Source organism: Canis lupus, chromosome 7, assembly GCF_048164855.1.
Source record: "Canis lupus baileyi chromosome 7, mCanLup2.hap1, whole genome shotgun sequence".
NCBI lineage: Eukaryota > Metazoa > Chordata > Mammalia > Carnivora > Canidae > Canis > Canis lupus.
The window spans coordinates 28179973-28198703 of NC_132844.1; the positions used below are offsets into that span (position 1 = coordinate 28179973).

General features: G+C 37.2%; 1 protein-coding gene across 9 annotated transcripts in view; it reads left to right on the forward strand.

Annotated features, from left to right (window-relative positions):
• Positions 1 to 18731, forward strand: part of CEP162 (centrosomal protein 162) — a 97668-nt gene that overhangs the window by 76314 nt on the left and 2623 nt on the right. For all 9 annotated transcript variants that reach the window (XM_072832171.1, XM_072832174.1, XM_072832175.1 and 6 more), the window contains 2 exons: positions 1074 to 1172; positions 12824 to 12958. In XM_072832171.1, coding sequence (XP_072688272.1) covers positions 1074 to 1172; positions 12824 to 12958 — 234 coding nt within the window. The remainder of the gene's footprint in view (positions 1 to 1073; positions 1173 to 12823; positions 12959 to 18731) is intronic.

The window sequence follows — 18731 nt, forward strand, 5'->3', positions numbered from 1 at the left end:
GTTTTTTTTGTTGTTGTTGTTTTTGTTTTTGTTTTTTTTAGTATTGGCCAGATAATGGTTATTATGAAATTATTGTAAATTATTTCAGGTATAAAGTGTTACTATGGTTTTGTGAGAAGATGCCCTTATAAGGAGATGCATGCTGAAGTATTTGGGGTATTTAAGGGTAAAGTATGAGTTCTGTGATTTAAATTCAGGTAGCTCAGGAACAAAAAAATTTGCCTATTTTAATATATCAGTGAGAAAGATTTAGTGTGCTTTTCAAAAGTAATCCTGGTACAGCAGTTGATAACTTTTCTGGCTTTTTCCCCCCCATAGGAGTAGGGTGTCATGGGCAGTATAAACATTATATCAAGTTATTACATAGTTGTGAGAGGTGAGAAAAGTAGTACATAGTTGTGAGAGGTGAGAAAAGTAGTGTCCTCCTTGTGCCATAGTGCCATAAATGTTACTTTCCCAGTGTTCTAAATGTAATATTGTAAATTATGAGTTAAATGGAAGTCAGTGTAGTCTGATGGGAGAAACAATAAAAATAAAGCATTAGAGATAAGAGCTACACATTTTTCCTAAGTTTTCAGTTGCTTGATGATGAAGTATTGATGTCTTTCAGTTTGCCAAAAATGTGTGATATTTATTTCATACTTATTGATAGGCTTATGCTGTCTTTGTCAGCTCTTTAATAAAAACTATTATCCTACTTAATCACAAAATAATAAAGACATATTAGCTACTTTCTTCAAAATACTCAGACTTTATAATAAAGGTTTATTTTAAAAGGTGCTTTTCAGGCCTTCAGGAGAAAAGTACTAGAGATAAAGAAGCCACTAGTTATATAGCCATTAATTTGTAATATGTATGATGCTGTATGTATTCAATGAACTTAATTAATCCAATGAACTTAATTCCTGTGGCAATTTATTTCTATGTTAAACTTTGGTAATTTTAAAATATTAGGAATTTTTCTTTTTGCAAACAAAAGTCATTAGTTGGTTTTCTCATATTTTTCAAGTAATGTTTAAGGAAGAGCTCTCTTGACTCAGCGAAGTCTCTTGACTTCTAACATAATTTCCTAGGTACTTCTAAAACATTTCCAAAATCAAGTTGATGAACTACAGGGTAAACAGGAGTCTCTTGTAGTTTCTCAAGTTCGAGAAGAAATCCTACAGAAAGAGGTAAGAAATAAAAATATTGAACATAAGCTTTTCTTAGCCATTTCAATCATATTCTTATTTTTATGTAAATATTTTAACAAATTTACGAGTAGAAAGAACCTGAAAATATCTATCACATGTCAAACAAATATTAATAATTTGTTTATTTTAAGTCTGCTTTCCCCAGGTGGAACTCTCAGATATTAAGTTTCTTATATATTTGATGTTGAAGAAACAGATCTTTCTGGAAACTCACCATTTTTTATTACTCTAAGATCCTTTTGATTCTAGAAAGTGTAAAAAAAAAAAACCCTGTACATTCTGTTCTTTGAAGCATACACACCATTTTTTATTATTCAAGAATTTATTAAATCGTACAAGCAGAACATACAATTAATTGCATTACAAAAAAGATTAATGTAAAAACACTCCACAATTATGTAATTATCAATTTAAAAAGTCTTGTTTCAATAATTGAAGGGCTTATAGTGCAGCATATTTGCATTCTTTTCAATGGTTAAGATCACATAAACTTTGTTCTATAAGTTGTAAGTTAACAGAACTTCACAGACCTGAAGTAAAATTTGGGGGAGAAGCAATAAAAGGAAATATGTTCTGATAAAGGTCAGTTTTAGTCAAGTTACAGTGTTCTTAGGTTAAGAATAGCTAAACTGTTTTCAAATTAGAAAAGCTGCAACACATGATTTTCAAGCCTGTTTACTGGAAAATTGAGTAAAACTCCATTTTTTGAATAAAATAATTGCCATCTGCCTTTTAATGTACAGTACATTTATAACAGTTGTTTTTTTTTTTTTTAGAATCAAAATAAATGAAATTTTTATTTTTATTTTTTTTTTTATGAACAAAGACAGTTTTTTTTTTTATTGGTGTTCAATTTACTAACATACAGAATAACACCCAGTGCCCGTCACCCATTCACTCCCACCCCCCGCCCTCCTCCCCTTCTACCACCCCTAGTTCGTTTCCCAGAGTTAGCAGTCTTTACGTTCTGTCTCCCTTTCTGATATTTCCCACACATTTCTTCTCCCTTCCCTTATTTTCCCTTTCACTATTATTTATATTCCCCAAATGAATGAGAACATATAACGTTTGTCCTTCTCCGACTGACTTACTTCACTCAGCATAATACCCTCCAGTTCCATCCACGTTGAAGCAAATGGTGGGTATTTGTCATTTCTAATAGCTGAGTAATATTCCATTGTATACATAAACCACATCTTCTTTATCCATTCATCTTTCGTTGGACACCGAGGCTCCTTCCACAGTTTGGCTATAGTGGCCATTGCTGCTAGAAACATCGGGGTGCAGGTGTCCCGGCGTTTCATTGCATTTGTATCTTTGGGGTAAATCCCCAACAGTGCAATTGCTGGGTCGTAGGGCAGGTATATTTTTAACTGTTTGAGGAACCTCCACACAGTTTTCCAGAGTGGCTGCACCAGTTCACATTCCCACCAACAGTGTAGGAGGGTTCCCTTTTCTCCGCATCCTCTCCAACATTTGTTGTTTCCTGCCTTGTTAATTTGCCCCATTCTCACTGGTGTGAGGTGGTATCTCATTGTGGTTTTGATTTGTATTTCCCTGATGGCAAGTGATGCAGAGCATTTTCTCATATGCATGTTGGCCATGTCTATGTCTTCCTCTGTGAGATTTCTGTTCATGTCTTTTGCCCATTTCATGATTGGATTGTTTGTTTCTTTGGTGTTGAGTTTAATAAGTTCTTTATAGATCTTGGAAACTAGCCCTTTATCTGATATGTCATTTGCAAATATCTTCTCCCATTCTGTAGGTTGTCTTTTAGTTTTGTTGACTGTATCCTTTGCTGTGCAAAAGCTTCTTATCTTGATGAAGTCCCAATAGTTCATTTTTACTTTTGTTTCTTTTGCCTTTGTGGATGTATCTTGCAAGAAGTTACTATGGCCGAGTTCAAAAAGGGTGTTGCCTGTGTTCTTCTCTAGGATTTTGATGGAATCTTGTCTCACATTTAGATCTTTCATCCATTTTGAGTTTATCTTTGTGTATGGTGAAAGAGAGTGGTCTAGTTTCATTCTTCTGCATGTGGATGTCCAATTTTCCCAGCACCATTTATTGAAGAGACTGTCTTTCTTCCAATGGATAGTCTTTCCTCCTTTATCGAATATTAGTTGCCCATAAAGTTCAGGGTCCACTTCTGGATTCTCTATTCTGTTCCACTGATCTATGTGTCTGTTTTTGTGCCAGTACCACACTGTCTTGATGACCACAGCTTTGTAGTACAACCTGAAATCTGGCATTGTGATGCCCCCAGATATGGTTTTCTTTTTTAAAATTCCCCTGGCTATTCGGGGTCTTTTCTGATTCCACACAAATCTTAAAATAATTTGTTCTAACTCTCTGAAGAAAGTCCATGGTATTTTGATAGGGATTGCATTAAACGTGTATATTGCCCTGGGTAACATTGACATTTTCACAATATTAATTCTGCCAATCCATGAGCATGGAATATTTTTCCATCTCTTTGTGTCTTCCTCAATTTCTTTCAGAAGTGTTCTATAGTTTTGAGGGTATAGATCCTTTACATCTTTGGTGAGGTTTATTCCTAGGTATCTTATGCTTTTGGGTGCAATTGTAAATGGGATTGACTCCTTAATTTCTCTTTCTTCAGTCTCATTGTTAGTGTATAGAAATGCCACTGACTTCTGGGCATTGATTTTGTATCCTGCCACGCTACCGAATTGCTGTATGAGTTCTAGCAATCTTGGGGTGGAGACTTTTGGGTTTTCTATGTAGAGTATCATGTCATCGGGGAAGAGAGAGAGTTTGACTTCTTCTTTGCCAATTTGAATGCCTTTAATGTCTTTTTGTTTTCTGATTGCTGAGGCTAGGACTTCCAGTACTATGTTGAATAGCAGTGGTGAGAGTGGACATCCCTGTCTTGTTCCTGATCTTAGGGGAAAGGCTCCCAGTGCTTCCCCATTGAGAATGATATTTGCTGTGGGCTTTTCATAGATGGCTTTTAAGATGTCGAGGAATGTTCCCTCTATCCCTACACTCTGAAGAGTTTTAATCAGGAATGGATGCTGTATTTTGTCAAATGCTTTCTCTGCATCCAATGAGAGGATCATATGGTTCTTGGTTTTTCTCTTGCTGATATGATGAATCACATTGATTGTTTTACGGGTGTTGAACCAGCCTTGTGTCCCAGGGATAAATCCTACTTGGTCATGGTGAATAATTTTCTTAATGTACTGTTGGATCCTATTGGCCAGTATCTTGTTGAGAATTTTTGCATCCATGTTCATCAGGGATATTGGTCTGTAATTCTCCTTTTTGGCGGGGTCTTTGTCTGGCTTTGGAATTAAGGTGATGCTGGCTTCATAGAACGAATTTGGAAGTACTCCATCTCTTTCTATCTTTCCAAACAGCTTTAGGAGAATAGGTATGATTTCTTCTTTAAACGTTTGATAAAATTCTCCTGGGAAGCCATCTGGCCCTGGACTCTTGTGTCTTGGGAGGTTTTTGATGACTGCTTCAATTTCCTCCCTGGTTATTGGCCTGTTCAGGTTTTCTATTTCTTCCTATTCCAGTTTTGGTAGTTTGTGGCTTTCCAGGAATGCGTCCATTTCTTCTAGATTGCCTAATTTATTGGCGTATAGCTGTTCATAATATGTTTTTAAAATCGTTTGTATTTCCTTGGTGTTGGTAGTGATCTCTCCTTTCTCATTCATGATTTTATTAATTTGAGTCTTCTCTCTCTTCTTTTTAATAAGGCTGGCTAATGGTTTATCTATCTTATTAATTCTTTCAAAGAACCAACTCCTGGTTCTGTTGATCTGTTCCACAGTTCTTCTGGTCTCGATTTCGTTGAGTTCTGCTCGAATCTTTATTAACTCCCTTCTTCTCTTGGGTGTAGGATCTATTTGCTGTTTTTTCTCTAGCTCCTTTATGTGTAAGGTTAGCTTTTGTATTTGAGTTCTTTCCAGTTTTTGAATGGATGCTTGTATTGCGATGTATTTCCCCCTTAGGACTGCTTTTGCTGCATCCCAAAGATTTTGAACGGTTGTATCTTCATTCTCATTAGTTTCCATGAATCTTTTTAATTCTTCCTTAATTTCCTGGTTGACCCTTTTATCTTTTAGCAGGATGGTCCTTAACCTCCATGTGTTTGAGGTCCTTCCAAACTTCTTGTTGTGATTTAGTTCTAATTTCAAGGCATTATGGTCCGAGAATATGCAGGGGACAATCCCAATCTTTTGGTATCGGTTCAGACCCGATTTGTGACCCAATATGTGGTCTATTCTGGAGAAAGTTCCATGTGCGCTTGAGAAGAATGTGTATTCAGTTGAGTTTGGATGTAAAGTTCTGTAGATATCTGTGAAATCCATCTGGTCCAGTGTATCATTTAAAGCTCTCGTTTCTTTGGAGATGTTTTGCTTAGAAGACCTATTGAGTATAGAAAGAGCTAGATTGAAGTCACCAAGTATAAGTGTATTATTATCTAAGTATTTCTTCACTTTGGTTAATAATTGATTTATATATTTGGCAGCTCCCACATTCGGAGCATATATATTGAGGATTGTTAAGTCCTCTTGTTGGATAGATCCTTTAAGTATGATATAGTGTCCCTCTTCATCTCTCACTACAGTCTTTGGGGTAAATTTTAGTTTATCTGATATAAGGATGGCTACCCCTGCTTTCTTTTGAGGACCATTCGAATGGTAAATGGTTCTCCAACCTTTTATTTTCAGGCTGTAGGTGTCCTTCTGTCTAAAATGAGTCTCTTGTAGACAGCAAATAGATGGGTCCTGCTTTTTTATCCAGTCTGAAACCCTGCGCCTTTTGATGGGGTCATTAAGCCCGTTCACATTCAGAGTTACTATTGAGAGATATGAGTTTAGTGTCATCATGATATCTATTCAGTCTTTGTTTTTGTGGACTGTTCCACTGAACTTCTTCTTAAAGGGGAATTTTAAGAGGCCCCCTTAAAATTTCTTGCAGAGCTGGTTTGGAGGTCACATATTCTTTTAGTTGCTGCCTGTCTTGGAAGCTCTTTATCTCTCCTTCCATTTTGAATGAGAGCCTTGCTGGATAAAGTATTCTTGGTTGCATGTTCTTCTCATTTAGGACCCTGAATATATCCTGCCAGCCCTTTCTGGCCTGCCAGGTCTCTGTGGAGAGGTCTGCTGTTACCCTAATACTCCTCCCCATAAAAGTCAGGGATTTCTTGTCTCTTGCTGCTTTAAGGATCTTCTCCTTATCTTTGGAATTTGCAAGCTTCACAATTAAATGTCGAGGTGTTGAACGGTTTTTATTGATTTTAGGGGGGGATCTCTCTATTTCCTGGATCTGAATGCCTGTTTCCCTTCCCAGATTAGGAAAGTTTTCAGCTAGAATTTGTTCAAATACATATTCTGGCCCTCTGTCCCTTTCGGCGCCCTCGGGAACCCCAATTAAACGTAGGTTTTTCTTCCTCAGGCTGTCGTTTATTTCCCTTAATCTATCTTCATGGTCTTTTAATTGTTTGTCTCTTTTTTCCTCAGTTTCCCTCTTTGCTATCAACTTGTCTTCTAGGTCACTCACTCGTTCTTCCACCTCGTTAACCCTCGTCGTTAGGACTTCTAGTTTGGATTGCATCTCATTCAATTGATTTTTAATTTCTGCCTGATTAGCTCTAAATTCTGCAGTCATGAAGTCTCTTGAGTCCTTTATACTTTTTTCTAGAGCTACCAGTAGCTGTATAATAGTGCTTCTGAATTGGCTTTCTGACATTGAATTGTAATCCAGATTTTGTAACTCTGTGGGAGAGAGGACTGTTTCTGATTCTTTCTTTTGAGGTGAGGTTTTCCTTCTAGTCATTTTGCTCAGTGCAGAGTGGCCAAAAGCAAGTTGTATTGGGAAAAAGAGAAAAAGAGAGGAGAGAAAGAAGGAAAGAAAAGAGAAAGAGAAAAAAAAAGGGAAGAAAAAGAAAAAAAAAACGAAAAAAAAAAAAAAAGAAGAAAAAGAGAAAGAAAAAGAAAGGAGAAAAAAAGGGGGTGGGGGAAGGAAACAAATCAAAAAGCAAAACAAAATAAAAACAAAAACAAAAACAAAAACAAACAAAAAAAGAACCACCGGGGAGTATCTTCTGATTCTGTGTTCTTTAAGTCCCTTGGCTTCTCCTGGAAGTTGTCAGTCTAGCTGGTCTTCTGGGGAGGGGCCTGTTGTGCTGATTTTCAGGTGTTAGCAGTTGGGGGAGCTGCTGTGCCCCTGCCTGGTGCAGGGCTCGGTGGGGGTTGTTTACCCCGTGAGGCCGCAGGAGGAACAGCCCCAGTGGCGGGGCAGCTTTGGAGCCCTGGATTCAGCTCCGGCAGGAACTCCGTCTGCAGGGCCTGGAGGCTCCGGGGCGGGGCCGCTGATCTGCTCAGCTGGGGCAGGAGCGTCCTCAGTGTCCTGGGCCCTCCCGGCCTCTGCCTGTCCCGGGGGAGGCGGGATCCTGGCCTGTGTCCCGGCGCCCTGTGCTCCGGAGCCTGCGCTGGTGGATTCGTGCTCCCGGGCCGCGCAACCCCCTCCGCGGAGCCGCCGCCCGAGCCCCTCCGAGCTGCTCCTGGAACCGCGCAGCCCCCTCCGCACGGAGCCTCTTCCTCTGCCCGAGCCCCTCCGAGCTGCTCCCGGGGCCGCGCAGCCCCCCTCCGCGGAGCCGCCGCCCGAGCCCCTCCGAGCTGCTCCGGTCCCGCCGGGTCCCCCGTGCGCGCTGCAGCCCTTCGGGAGCTCGGCGCACTCTCCTGGGCGCGCAGTTGCTGTTACTGTCCCCGGGAGCCCGAGGGCATCCCCGCCCTCCTGGGTCCTGCTCCACCTCCCTGCGAGCCCCTTTCCGCCCGGGAAGGTCGGTGCAGCTCCTGCGTCTCCGGGACGGGGCTCTCCTGTCCTGGGGACACTCGCCCCGGCCTCAGCCCGGCTCCTCGCGGGCCCCTCCCCCTTGGAGGCCTTTTGTGTCTTTATTTCTTTTTCCCCGTCTTCCTACCTTGATAGAAGCGCGAACTCCTCTCACTGTTGCATTCCAGCTGGTCTCTCTTTAAATCTCAGGCCGAATTCATAGATTTTCAGGATAATTTGAAGGTTTTCTAGGTAGTTTGGTGGAGACAGGTGATTTGGAGACCCTACTCTTCCGCCATCTTGCTCCTCCCCCTATAACAGTTGTTTTAAGAGGGTTTATTTATTCCCACTACTGATAACCTGAGAGCCCTCAAAAGGATTTTCTCTCAGGTTGGTGGGAATAGTTCATTTTCCCAGCCCTGTGGGAGCTCCTGGAATTGTTCAGGCTGCCATTTCCACTGGCTTTGAAACCGCCTCTGGGCAGGCTGCATGTTCCCCCTACCCTCAGAAATCGCAGTCCTACAGTGCTGTTAGCTACAGTTTGGAAACAGTTGTTTCAGATGTCATCTGGTTTTTCTGTTTAAGAAAGGAGGGTAAATCCCTGTCCCTTTCTGACCACAAGAAAAAGCATAATACATATTTTTTAAGAGTAGCAAATCCTGGGTTGTTTTTTTTTTTTTTTTTTTGACTGCTTGTTGTTATTCAGTCTCTATAGAAAAAAAAGTGATTTAAAATCTTCATTTCTGAAGAACAGTTTTGATAGTTTAGAATTCTTGGCTGATGGCATATTCAAAATATTGAAAAATCTATCTTTTTCTCTGCTGTTTTGAAATGTTTTGGTCAAGAAATCCTCCAGTGATCTTAAGGACATACATTCCTTTGAATGTAATTTCTTTTCTCTTGCTGCTTTCAAAATTCCTTGTTTTGACTTTTGACCATTATAATGTGTCTTGGTATAGCATTATTCTGGCTCAACTTATTTGGGATGCCCTGGGCCTCATGGATCTTTGTTTCCATCTTTCTCAAGTTGAGGAAGTTTCAGCCATTATTGCTTTAAATATATTCTGTCCTCTTCTCTTATTATGAAATTACCCCAATGCAGATATTGTTTGTTTTGATTGTGTCTCATAAGTCTTGTAGGCTTTTTCATTCTTTTTTTGTTCTTCTGTTTAATTTTAAAGGACCAGTCTTCTGAATCACTGGTTTTCTTCTGCATAGTTGAGTCTGCTATTGACACTCTCTGTATAGTCCTTGTATTTTTCAGCTCTGAGATTTCTGTTTTAGGAGTTTGTGGAGTTTTTTATGGTTTTTATGTCTATGTTTTCTTAATTTTGTTTAGAGAACTACAAGAACACAGACAAGTTATCAGAGAGGATTATTCTGAATTCTTTGGTCATAGATTTCATAGATATCTGTTTCTTAGTTTTCTTTGGTGATGTCATGTTTACCAGATTGTTCTCATCCTTGATTCCTTTGAATGGTATTGATATATTTGACTAAATGGTCTCCTCTTCCAGACTTTATAGGTTCACTTTGGTAGGAACAGCTTTCACCAGTCAGTTCAGTTTGGGTTTCTGGATGTGTCTAGTGGTGATGTCCTTGGGCAGGTGGCGCTTGCTCTTAGGGTCTGTTTATGGCCAAGGCTACTGCCCAATGTCTGAGGTCAGGGGTAAAGTAGGTACCACTGGTTGAATATAGTTGAATAAAAATTTTGGCTTGGTTCCCTGCTCTCTAAGCAAGGCTCTAGGATAGCACTCCAAGTTCCCTGGCTGAATATACCATTGCATTTCAGTCTAATCAACTTTAACTGCCAGACTCTGCTCTAGTGTTGCTGGGCTACCCAGCTTTTCAGGTGTTCTACTTGGGCTTTCTAGTCAGGCGGCATTGCAGTATTCACTCAGCAGTAGGCCAAAGTATGACTTAGCTTTTCTGCCTGAGTGGGTGCAGTCGCAGCTTCGGGGCTGGCAGATCTTCTTGTTTGAGGACCTCAGTCACACAGATCTGACCAGATCCACTGAGTTCCCTGGTCAGATTTCACCACAAACTTGGATCTATAGATGACCAAAGCTGCTAGTTGGGATCACTCCTTGGGCACTACAAGTATGAACTCAGTCTGCCAAGACCTAAGTGCCAGTTGTTACAAGCCCTTCCCCACATGTCCATCATAATCAAATTCAGTCCCCTCAGGGTGAGGCCCTTGGGCCTCCCAAAAAGTGACCCACAACACTGGGGGAGCTGGATGCCAACCTAGGCTTTCTTTTCCCATGGAGAAATGGTAGTAGGTTCAGGGGGAGCCCTCTCCATGTTGTGCTGCGTGGGCCTGAGGGAGAGGCAATGCAGCCTTCAGGTGGCCATTCCTCTTAGCCTTCTGATGTCATCTGTCTTGGTCTCTGTGATGCAGGGGGTTGCTTCAGCCTCACCCTCATAAGATTCTCTCAGTTGTATCTAATCCATAAATAGTTCTTAAGGAAAAACAGCCTCAAGAACTACTTATGTCACCACCTTGGTGACATCACTCTTCCTGTCTGTATATATCTCCATAATAGTCAAAATAAATGATAACCATCAATATTTAGTATGTACTAAACATCATTTTAAGTATGAACTAAGCACTGACAAGTGCTCTGTGTGGTTTTCACCATAGCCCAAAAGGGCAGGTACTATTGTCCCCATTTTAGATGAAGAAACTGATGCTAAGAAAAATGAAGTAACTTGTCAGAGGTTCTCAAGCAACATGTAAAAAGTACCAGCATTAGAACCCAAAACCTCACTCTAGGTTCCAGGCTCTTAATTACTATTTTACCAGTGCCCTATTTTTGGACATTCAGGTAGTTACCAGTTTTTTTAATAGCATTCAAAAAGCAGGAATAATTTTTGATCATGCACTTTTGCTTATGTATCCACTTACTTCCATAGGATAAATTCACTAAAATACAAGGATTTAAAAATATATACATTCACTTCAAGTGTACTCTTAAAGGTACTTTTAAGTAGGCATAGATGAAGGGAAATTTTTCCTACTTTTTGTCTAAGTACACATTTCTGAATTTACATAATTTATAAACTAATGTTTAATCATTGGTGAGTTCATTAATTAATGAATAATTATTAAACATTTATCTCTGCTATGCACATATGTACTAGGAATACTGAGAACAAAATAGACAAATCCCTGGCCTTATGGAGCTTACATTTTATTTGGGGAATCAGAAATGTAAACAAGTGTAAGGCTCAAACTGAGGCAATATCTGTAAAGTACTTAGTATAGCAGCTAGCACATGATCATTTATGACTCTACTACTTGTCCTTTAAGACTTTATTCAACCACAGCTGCGTCAGGATAAGAATCTACAACTTAACTCCACTTCCAGTTAGGTATTACCTACTTATCACCTACTTGGTTATCTCTCCATTACAACATATCGTATTAGAATTCTCATTCACCTGACTACTTTGACTAAACCAGAATTTCCCAGCTGTTATACCAGGAATGGATTATTCGTGGATCATAAGATAGCGATGACTGAAAAGGTTGTCTTACTACAAACTCAAAATCATTTTTCAGTCATTGAAAAGTTTATAGAAGTTGAAGTGCCTCTTACAACTTTCTTAGTTCAGCAATCATTAGTTTTTGTTTTATAATTTTTAGCAATCATTGTTTTTGATGGATAAGATTTTATGCCTAGTACTCATCACTACAGCATGTTCTATAGAGCCTCTCTCCTTGACCTTTCTGCAAGGCATCCCAATTAAAGTCTGCAAATTTCTTTGGTCACTGATGATATCATCAGGGATATCCCATATTTAAATACTTAGATTTACTTATATTTGCACGTGATTTAATTTGCTTGTATTTTCACATTTTTAAAACTAACTTAGGAAGAAGAGTATGTTTTGTTTTTGAGTTTTGTTTTTTGGATTTATTGTAGTATTATCAGTGTTCTTGCTAGGTACTGTTTCCATGGGAAACATGATTGAATTTGTTAATTTTAGCCATTTTCACTTGCTTGTTAATTATTGTCTTTTGATACTAACAATTAGCAAATTATAATTCTAGGTTATAAAAAAATGCATTTGTTTTACCAAGCCCAATTTAAAGATTGCTTAGATTCCCCTCTATTTTACATACTGACACTATGAAAATATTATCATCTTCTCTGTGGACCGTAGTATGAAAAAAGAGGTACTACACTAGACCATAACCTCCATGAGGATGGACTAGGTTTTTCATCTCTATATCTTCAGGACCTAAGACAACAGCCAGCACAGAAAGATTTCAATATATTGCCTTTTTTATAAGCATAAATTTACTTATGGAATTATTATAAATTATAAAATGATAAGAGCCAGAAGAGAATTATAGGGAACTGACAAAAGGAGGATCCATATTTACTGAACTCTTTCTGTGTAGGTGCTGTACTGTGTAGGGTGCTTTAAATATATTATTCAATCCTAAGATCAATCAACCACGTTAAATACATTGACACTGTGTTAGTAAAGCTGAATATACCAATGACAGTGCTCTCCTTCATTTTGAATGCTTTAATCAGACTGGCAACATGGGAGATGGTGGTCCAATCATCTGGAACCTTTTGGAATATGAGGTCATTTCAGACCAAGGATGAGCCTTCTGTTATAAAAAATAAAAATTTTCTAGGCATAAAAAATACAAGCTATTCATTATTCTAACAACTCCAGATATCTTTCTTAAGCCTCTTGAGAGAAATTTTATACAAAGAAAATATAGTGAACATTCTTAAGACTACCTGGTAAAAAAATTTTCTTGTTACCAGTTTTTCATTTATTTTATACCTCAATTTTAGATTACAAAACTTCTAGAAGAATTAAGAGAAGCCAGAGAAAACCATACACCAGAGATGAAACATTTCATGGGCTTAGAAAAGAAAATTAAACAGATGGAAATGAGACATCAGCAAAGAGAGCAAGAACTTCAACAGGTCGAGTAACAAATTTACAGATTTGTATAGTTCTTTACTTTGAAGTACCTCCAGTTTACTATAGTATTGCTATCTCTAGCAACACTTCTTAAATTGTTTCATTGCATATTGATACTAGGAATAAAAGTATAGCTTTTAAGAACATATAAGACTTTAAACTTCAGGATGCCTGGGTGGCTCAGTTTTTGAGCATCTGCCTTTGGCTAGGGCATGATCCCGGGATTCCAGGATTGAGTCCCACATCAGGTTCCCTGTAAGGAGCCTGCTTTTCCCTCTGCCTATGTCTCTGCCTCTGTGTCTCTCTCATGAATAAGTAAATAAATAAAATCTTCAAAAAAAAAAAAAAAGACTTTATACTTCAAATACCTAAAGATCAATTTATCTTATCTCTGGAATAATAGAGAAACAACTTGTATCATGTTTTTTTTTTTTTTTTTTTTTTAAGATTTCTTTTAGACAGCAAGTGTACACACAAGCAGGGGAGGGAGAGGGATGAGGGGAAAGAATCTCCTGCAGGCTCAGAGCCGAGCATGGAAACTGATGCATGGCTTGATCTCAAGACCCAGAGATCACAAACTGAGCCAAAACCTAAAGTCAGATGCTTAACCAACTGAGCTACCCAGGCACCTTTCATGTTCTTAGATGGTTGCCTGAAAAGTTAGGCATTTTACTGTGGGAATGGGTCTTTGGAAGCCATATTCCATATTCATTTCATAAATGTTTGTAAGAAGTAGAATTATATTAAAATGTAATCATTTAAAATATATGCCCAGCACTAGTAGCATCACAATTACTATACTACAAACAGGTAAAGTAATAGAAATTAAATATGGCAGAAGTAAGGGCATGACGATTTTAGGCATTAGCCTCTCTGCTGATAATTAGCTTTGCTTGAACAGTATATTGCTCTGTTTGAGCTGCCACAACAAAATATCAGAAATTGGGCTTGGAACACAAATTTTAAAAAAATTAATGTTCTCAGTTCTAGGGGCTGGAAATCTAAAATTAAATTGAGCACAACCTTCATGCACTATTGCTGGGAATGTTTTCCTTCCACTATGGAAAACTGTATGGTGGTTCCTCAAAAACTTAAAAATAGAAATATCATACAGTATAAAAGTGTCACTTCTGGTATTTACATAAACAAAATGAAAACATTCAAAAATATATATACGCCCTTATGTTTCTTGCATCATTATTTGCAATAGCCAAGATATGAAAACAATCTAGGAGTCCATCAATAGATGAGTAGCTAAAGATGTGCTATGTGTGCACATGTATTTGTGTTTGTATACACACATATACATACATACACAGTGGAATATTATTCAGCAATAAAGAATGGAATCTTCCAATTTGCTACAACATGGATAGGCCTAGAGGGTATTCTGAGTGAAGTAAGTCAGAGAAAGACAGATATTGTATGATTTCACTTACATATGGAATCTAAAAACAGACTCAAAGAGAGCATACTGCTGATTGTCAGAGGGGAAAGAGTTGGGGAAATAGGTGAAGGGGATTAAGAGATACAAACTGCCAATTACAAAATAACTAAATCATAGATATTTAAAGTATAGCAAAGGGAATATAGTCCATAATACTGTGATAACTTTGTATGGTGACATAAGGTTGGCTTGCATTTTGGAATGTAAATAACTATTAAACCACTATGTTGTATACCTGAAACTAAAAAAGTAAATAAATCAGTCTGAGCATACCACTAAGAAAACATCACATCACAAAGGAAGACCATAAGGAATAGAAGAACTACAGAACACTCAGAAAATAATTGACAGAATGCAAATACATACATACCTATCAATAATTAAATGGAAATGGACTAAATTCTCCCATCAAAAGTGATGAATGGATTAAAAAAAAACCATCTATATGCTGCCTACTGAAGACTCCCTTCAGATATAAGGAAACAGACTGAAAGTATAGGAATGGTAAAAGGTATTTCATACAAATGAGAATCAATAGAAAGCGTGGCTAGCTATATGAGACAAAAGTGGTAATAAGAAACAAAGGTCATTACATAGTGATAAAGGAGTGATCCAGTAAGAATATATAACATTAACAAATACTTATGAATGCAAGATAAATGTACTTAAATACATAAAGCAAATTCTGGCAAACCGAAAGGAAGAAATAGTAATACAATAATAGTAGGGAACTCTTTTTTTAGTTTATTTAAATTCGTTAGTTAACATACACTGTATTAGTTTCAGGTATACAGTTTAGTATTCAACACTTACACCCAGTGCTCATCAAGGAAGTAAGGAAGTTTAATACCCCACTTACATCAGAAGATCATGTGCCTAAAGACAGAAAACTTCAAGGAAACACTGGCCTGAAACAATACATTAGATAAGATGGAATTAACATAAATAGAACATTCTATCCAAAAGTAACAATACACATTTTTAAGCTCACATGGAACATTTTCCAGGTTAGATCTTATAGTAGCCATGAAACAAGTCTTAATAAATTAAGATTGAAAGGTCAGGCCAACTTCCCCAAACACAATGACCTGAAACTAATTACAAGAAAAAAAAAATGGAAAATTCACAAATGTGTGTAATGAAACCACATGCTCTTAAGCAACTAGTAGGTCAAAAAACAAGTCAGGAAATTTAAAAATATTTTGAGACAGTTGAAGATGGAAAAACAATATACCAAAACTTAGGGGATAGAGCAAAAATAGAGGGATTCATATCATTAAGTGTCTAAGAAACAAAAAGATTTCAAATAGACAACTTTATACCTCTAGGAACTAGAAAGCGAAGAGTAAATGAAGCCCAAAGTTGGCAGAAGGGAAGAAATAAAAATCAGAGCAGAAATAAATGAAATAAAGACTAAAAAGGTCAAAGAGATTAGGAGTTGGTTCTTTGTAAAGATAAAATTAACAAGCCTTTAGCTAGACTAACCCAAGAAAAGAGAAATAAAACTAAAATTAAAATGTCTTTCTCTGATTGACTTATTTCGCTTAGCATAATACCCTCTAGTATGATCTCACTTATATGTGGAATTTAAGAAGCAAAACAGGATCATAGGGAAAGCAGAGAGGGAGACAAACCATAGAGACTTTTAATCATAGGACACTGAGGGGTGCTGGAGGGGAGGGGGGGTTGAGGGATGGAGTAATTGGGTGATGGACATTAAGGAGAGCATGTGATGTAATGAGCACTGGGTATTATATGAGCCTGATGAATTCCTGACATCTGATGAAACACTTCTAATAAAACATAAAAAGCTAATTAAGTTTATCACCACTAGACCAGCCTTAAAGTAAATGCTAAAGGGAATTTGTCAAGTGGAAGAATGAAACCATTAACATCATAAAAACCTTATGAACGTTAGGTATAAAACTCAGTGGTAAATAAATTGTCAGTCAGATTCACTAATACTGTAATGGTGCTTCCTAATTCATTTACAAAACCAAACATTAAAAATAACCATAACTATGCTAATTTGTTATTGGATACACAATGTAAAAGATGTTAAAATTAACATCAATAACTTAAAGTTGGGGCTAGGATTGGAATAAAAATGTAGGGTTTAGGTATGCTATCAAAGTTATCAACTTAAATTATTAGGTTGTTACAAATATATCACATTTTATGTAAGCTTCACGGTAACCACCAAGGAAAAAGCATACTAATTACAGAAAAGATTATGATGAAGGAGTCAAAGCATACCACTACAAAAACTCATCACATCATAAAATATGACTGCAAGTTATAATAAGCAAGGAACATATGATCTACAAAACACTCAGAAAGCAACAAAATGACAATAGTAATTCCTTATCTATCAGTAATTCCTTTAAATGTAAACGGATTAAATTCTTCATTCAAACCACAGAATGGGTGAAATATAGATCCAAGCAATATACTACCTAAAAGAGACTTTAGCTCTAAAAGCAGCATAAAAAAATAATAATAATAATAAAAAAATAAAAGCAGCGTAGACTGGGTAAAGGGATAGAAAAAGGTATTTCAATCAAATGGTAACTTATAGAAATCAGGAATAGGTATAGTTATATCAGGAAAAAAATAGGTTTTAAGCTAAAAATCTCCAAAAGAGACAGAACTAATTATATAATGATAAAAGGGTCAGTCCATCAATAAGCTGTATCAGTTGTAAATATTTATGCATCCAATAACAGAGCATCTAAATATATAAGACAGTAACTAAAAGGAAAAATAAACAACAATATAATGATAGTAGGGGACTTTAATACGTCACTCCTATCAATGGGTAGATCATCCAAAGGATAAGAAAAGAGTGAGATTTAAAAAAAAAAAGAAAAAATAAAAAACAAAAAAGAAAAGAGTGAGATTTAAACAATGCTATAGATAAAATGGATCTAACAGACATACACAGTAAAGTTCCTTCAACAACAGAAAAAATATATACATTCTTCTCAGTCACACAAGAAAAATATTCCAGAATAGGTAATATGGTAGGCCACAAAAATAAGTCTTCTCAAACTCTCCCAAACTCTCCCAAAAAGTAGAAAAGGAGGGAACACTCCCAAGCTTATTTTCACAAAGCCAGCATTACCCTGTTAAGAAACCCAGATAAGGAGGCACCTGGGTAGCTTAAACAACAACCTTCAGCTCAGGTCAAGATCTCAGGGTCCTGGGATTGAGCCCTGTATCAGCAGGGAACCTGCTTCTCCCTCTCCCCTTGCCTCTTCCCCCATTCATTTGTGTCCAGTTGCTTTTGCTGTCTCTCAAATAAATATAAATCTAAAAAAAAAAAAAAAAAGCCAGATAAGGACTCTGCAAGAAAAGAAAAACCATAGGCCAACACCTGATAAATACAGATGCAAAATTTTTCAAAAAAAAATATTATCGGGGATCTCTGGGTGGCTCAGTGGTTTAGCACCTGCCTTTGGCCCAGGGCGCGATGCTGGAGTCCCAGGATTGAGTCCCGCGTCAGGCTCCTGGCATGGAGCCTGCTTCTCCCTCCTCCTATGTCTCTGCCTCTCTCTCTCTCTATGTCTATCATAAATAATAAATAAAAGTAAATATTAAAAAATACATATATTATCAAACCAAGAGTACATTAAAAAGACCATATGCTATGATAGAGTGGGAGTCATCTCTGGCATGTAAGGATGGTTCAACATATGCAAGTGAATAAATGTGATGCATCACATTAATTGAAAAATATAAATCCTGTGATTATCTAAATAGATACAGAAAGAGCATTTGACAAAATACAGTATCTATTCATGATTAAAAAAAAATTCTCAAGTTAGATAAAGAAGGAATACCTTAGCATAATAAAGGCATGAGTTTATTTCTGGGCTCTAAATTGTTCCATTGATCTATATATGTCTGTTGTATGTTTGAAAGTTACTAAGTAAATCTTAAGTTTTCATCATAACAAAATTTTAAAACTATGAAGTGAGATATTAACTTTATTGTGGTAATCATTTCACAGTGTATACATGTATCAAGTCATGACATTGTACACCTTAAACTTACACAATGTTATATGTCAACTATAACAATATAACTGGAAAAAAATTGGTTAAATGCCAAATTTCGATAGACATCAAAAACTTTCAAAGTATGTTTAAAACTTAGAATTGAAAACTCATACAGCATTTTGTGTTCCCCGTAACTCAAATACTTCTTTATACAATATTTCCCCAATGCTTTCTATTTTAGATTATGAAGTTATTCTATAGCCAGACAGAATTATAGATAAAAATTATATCGCTGAAGTACAACAGATTTAATATTCAGAGATGAGC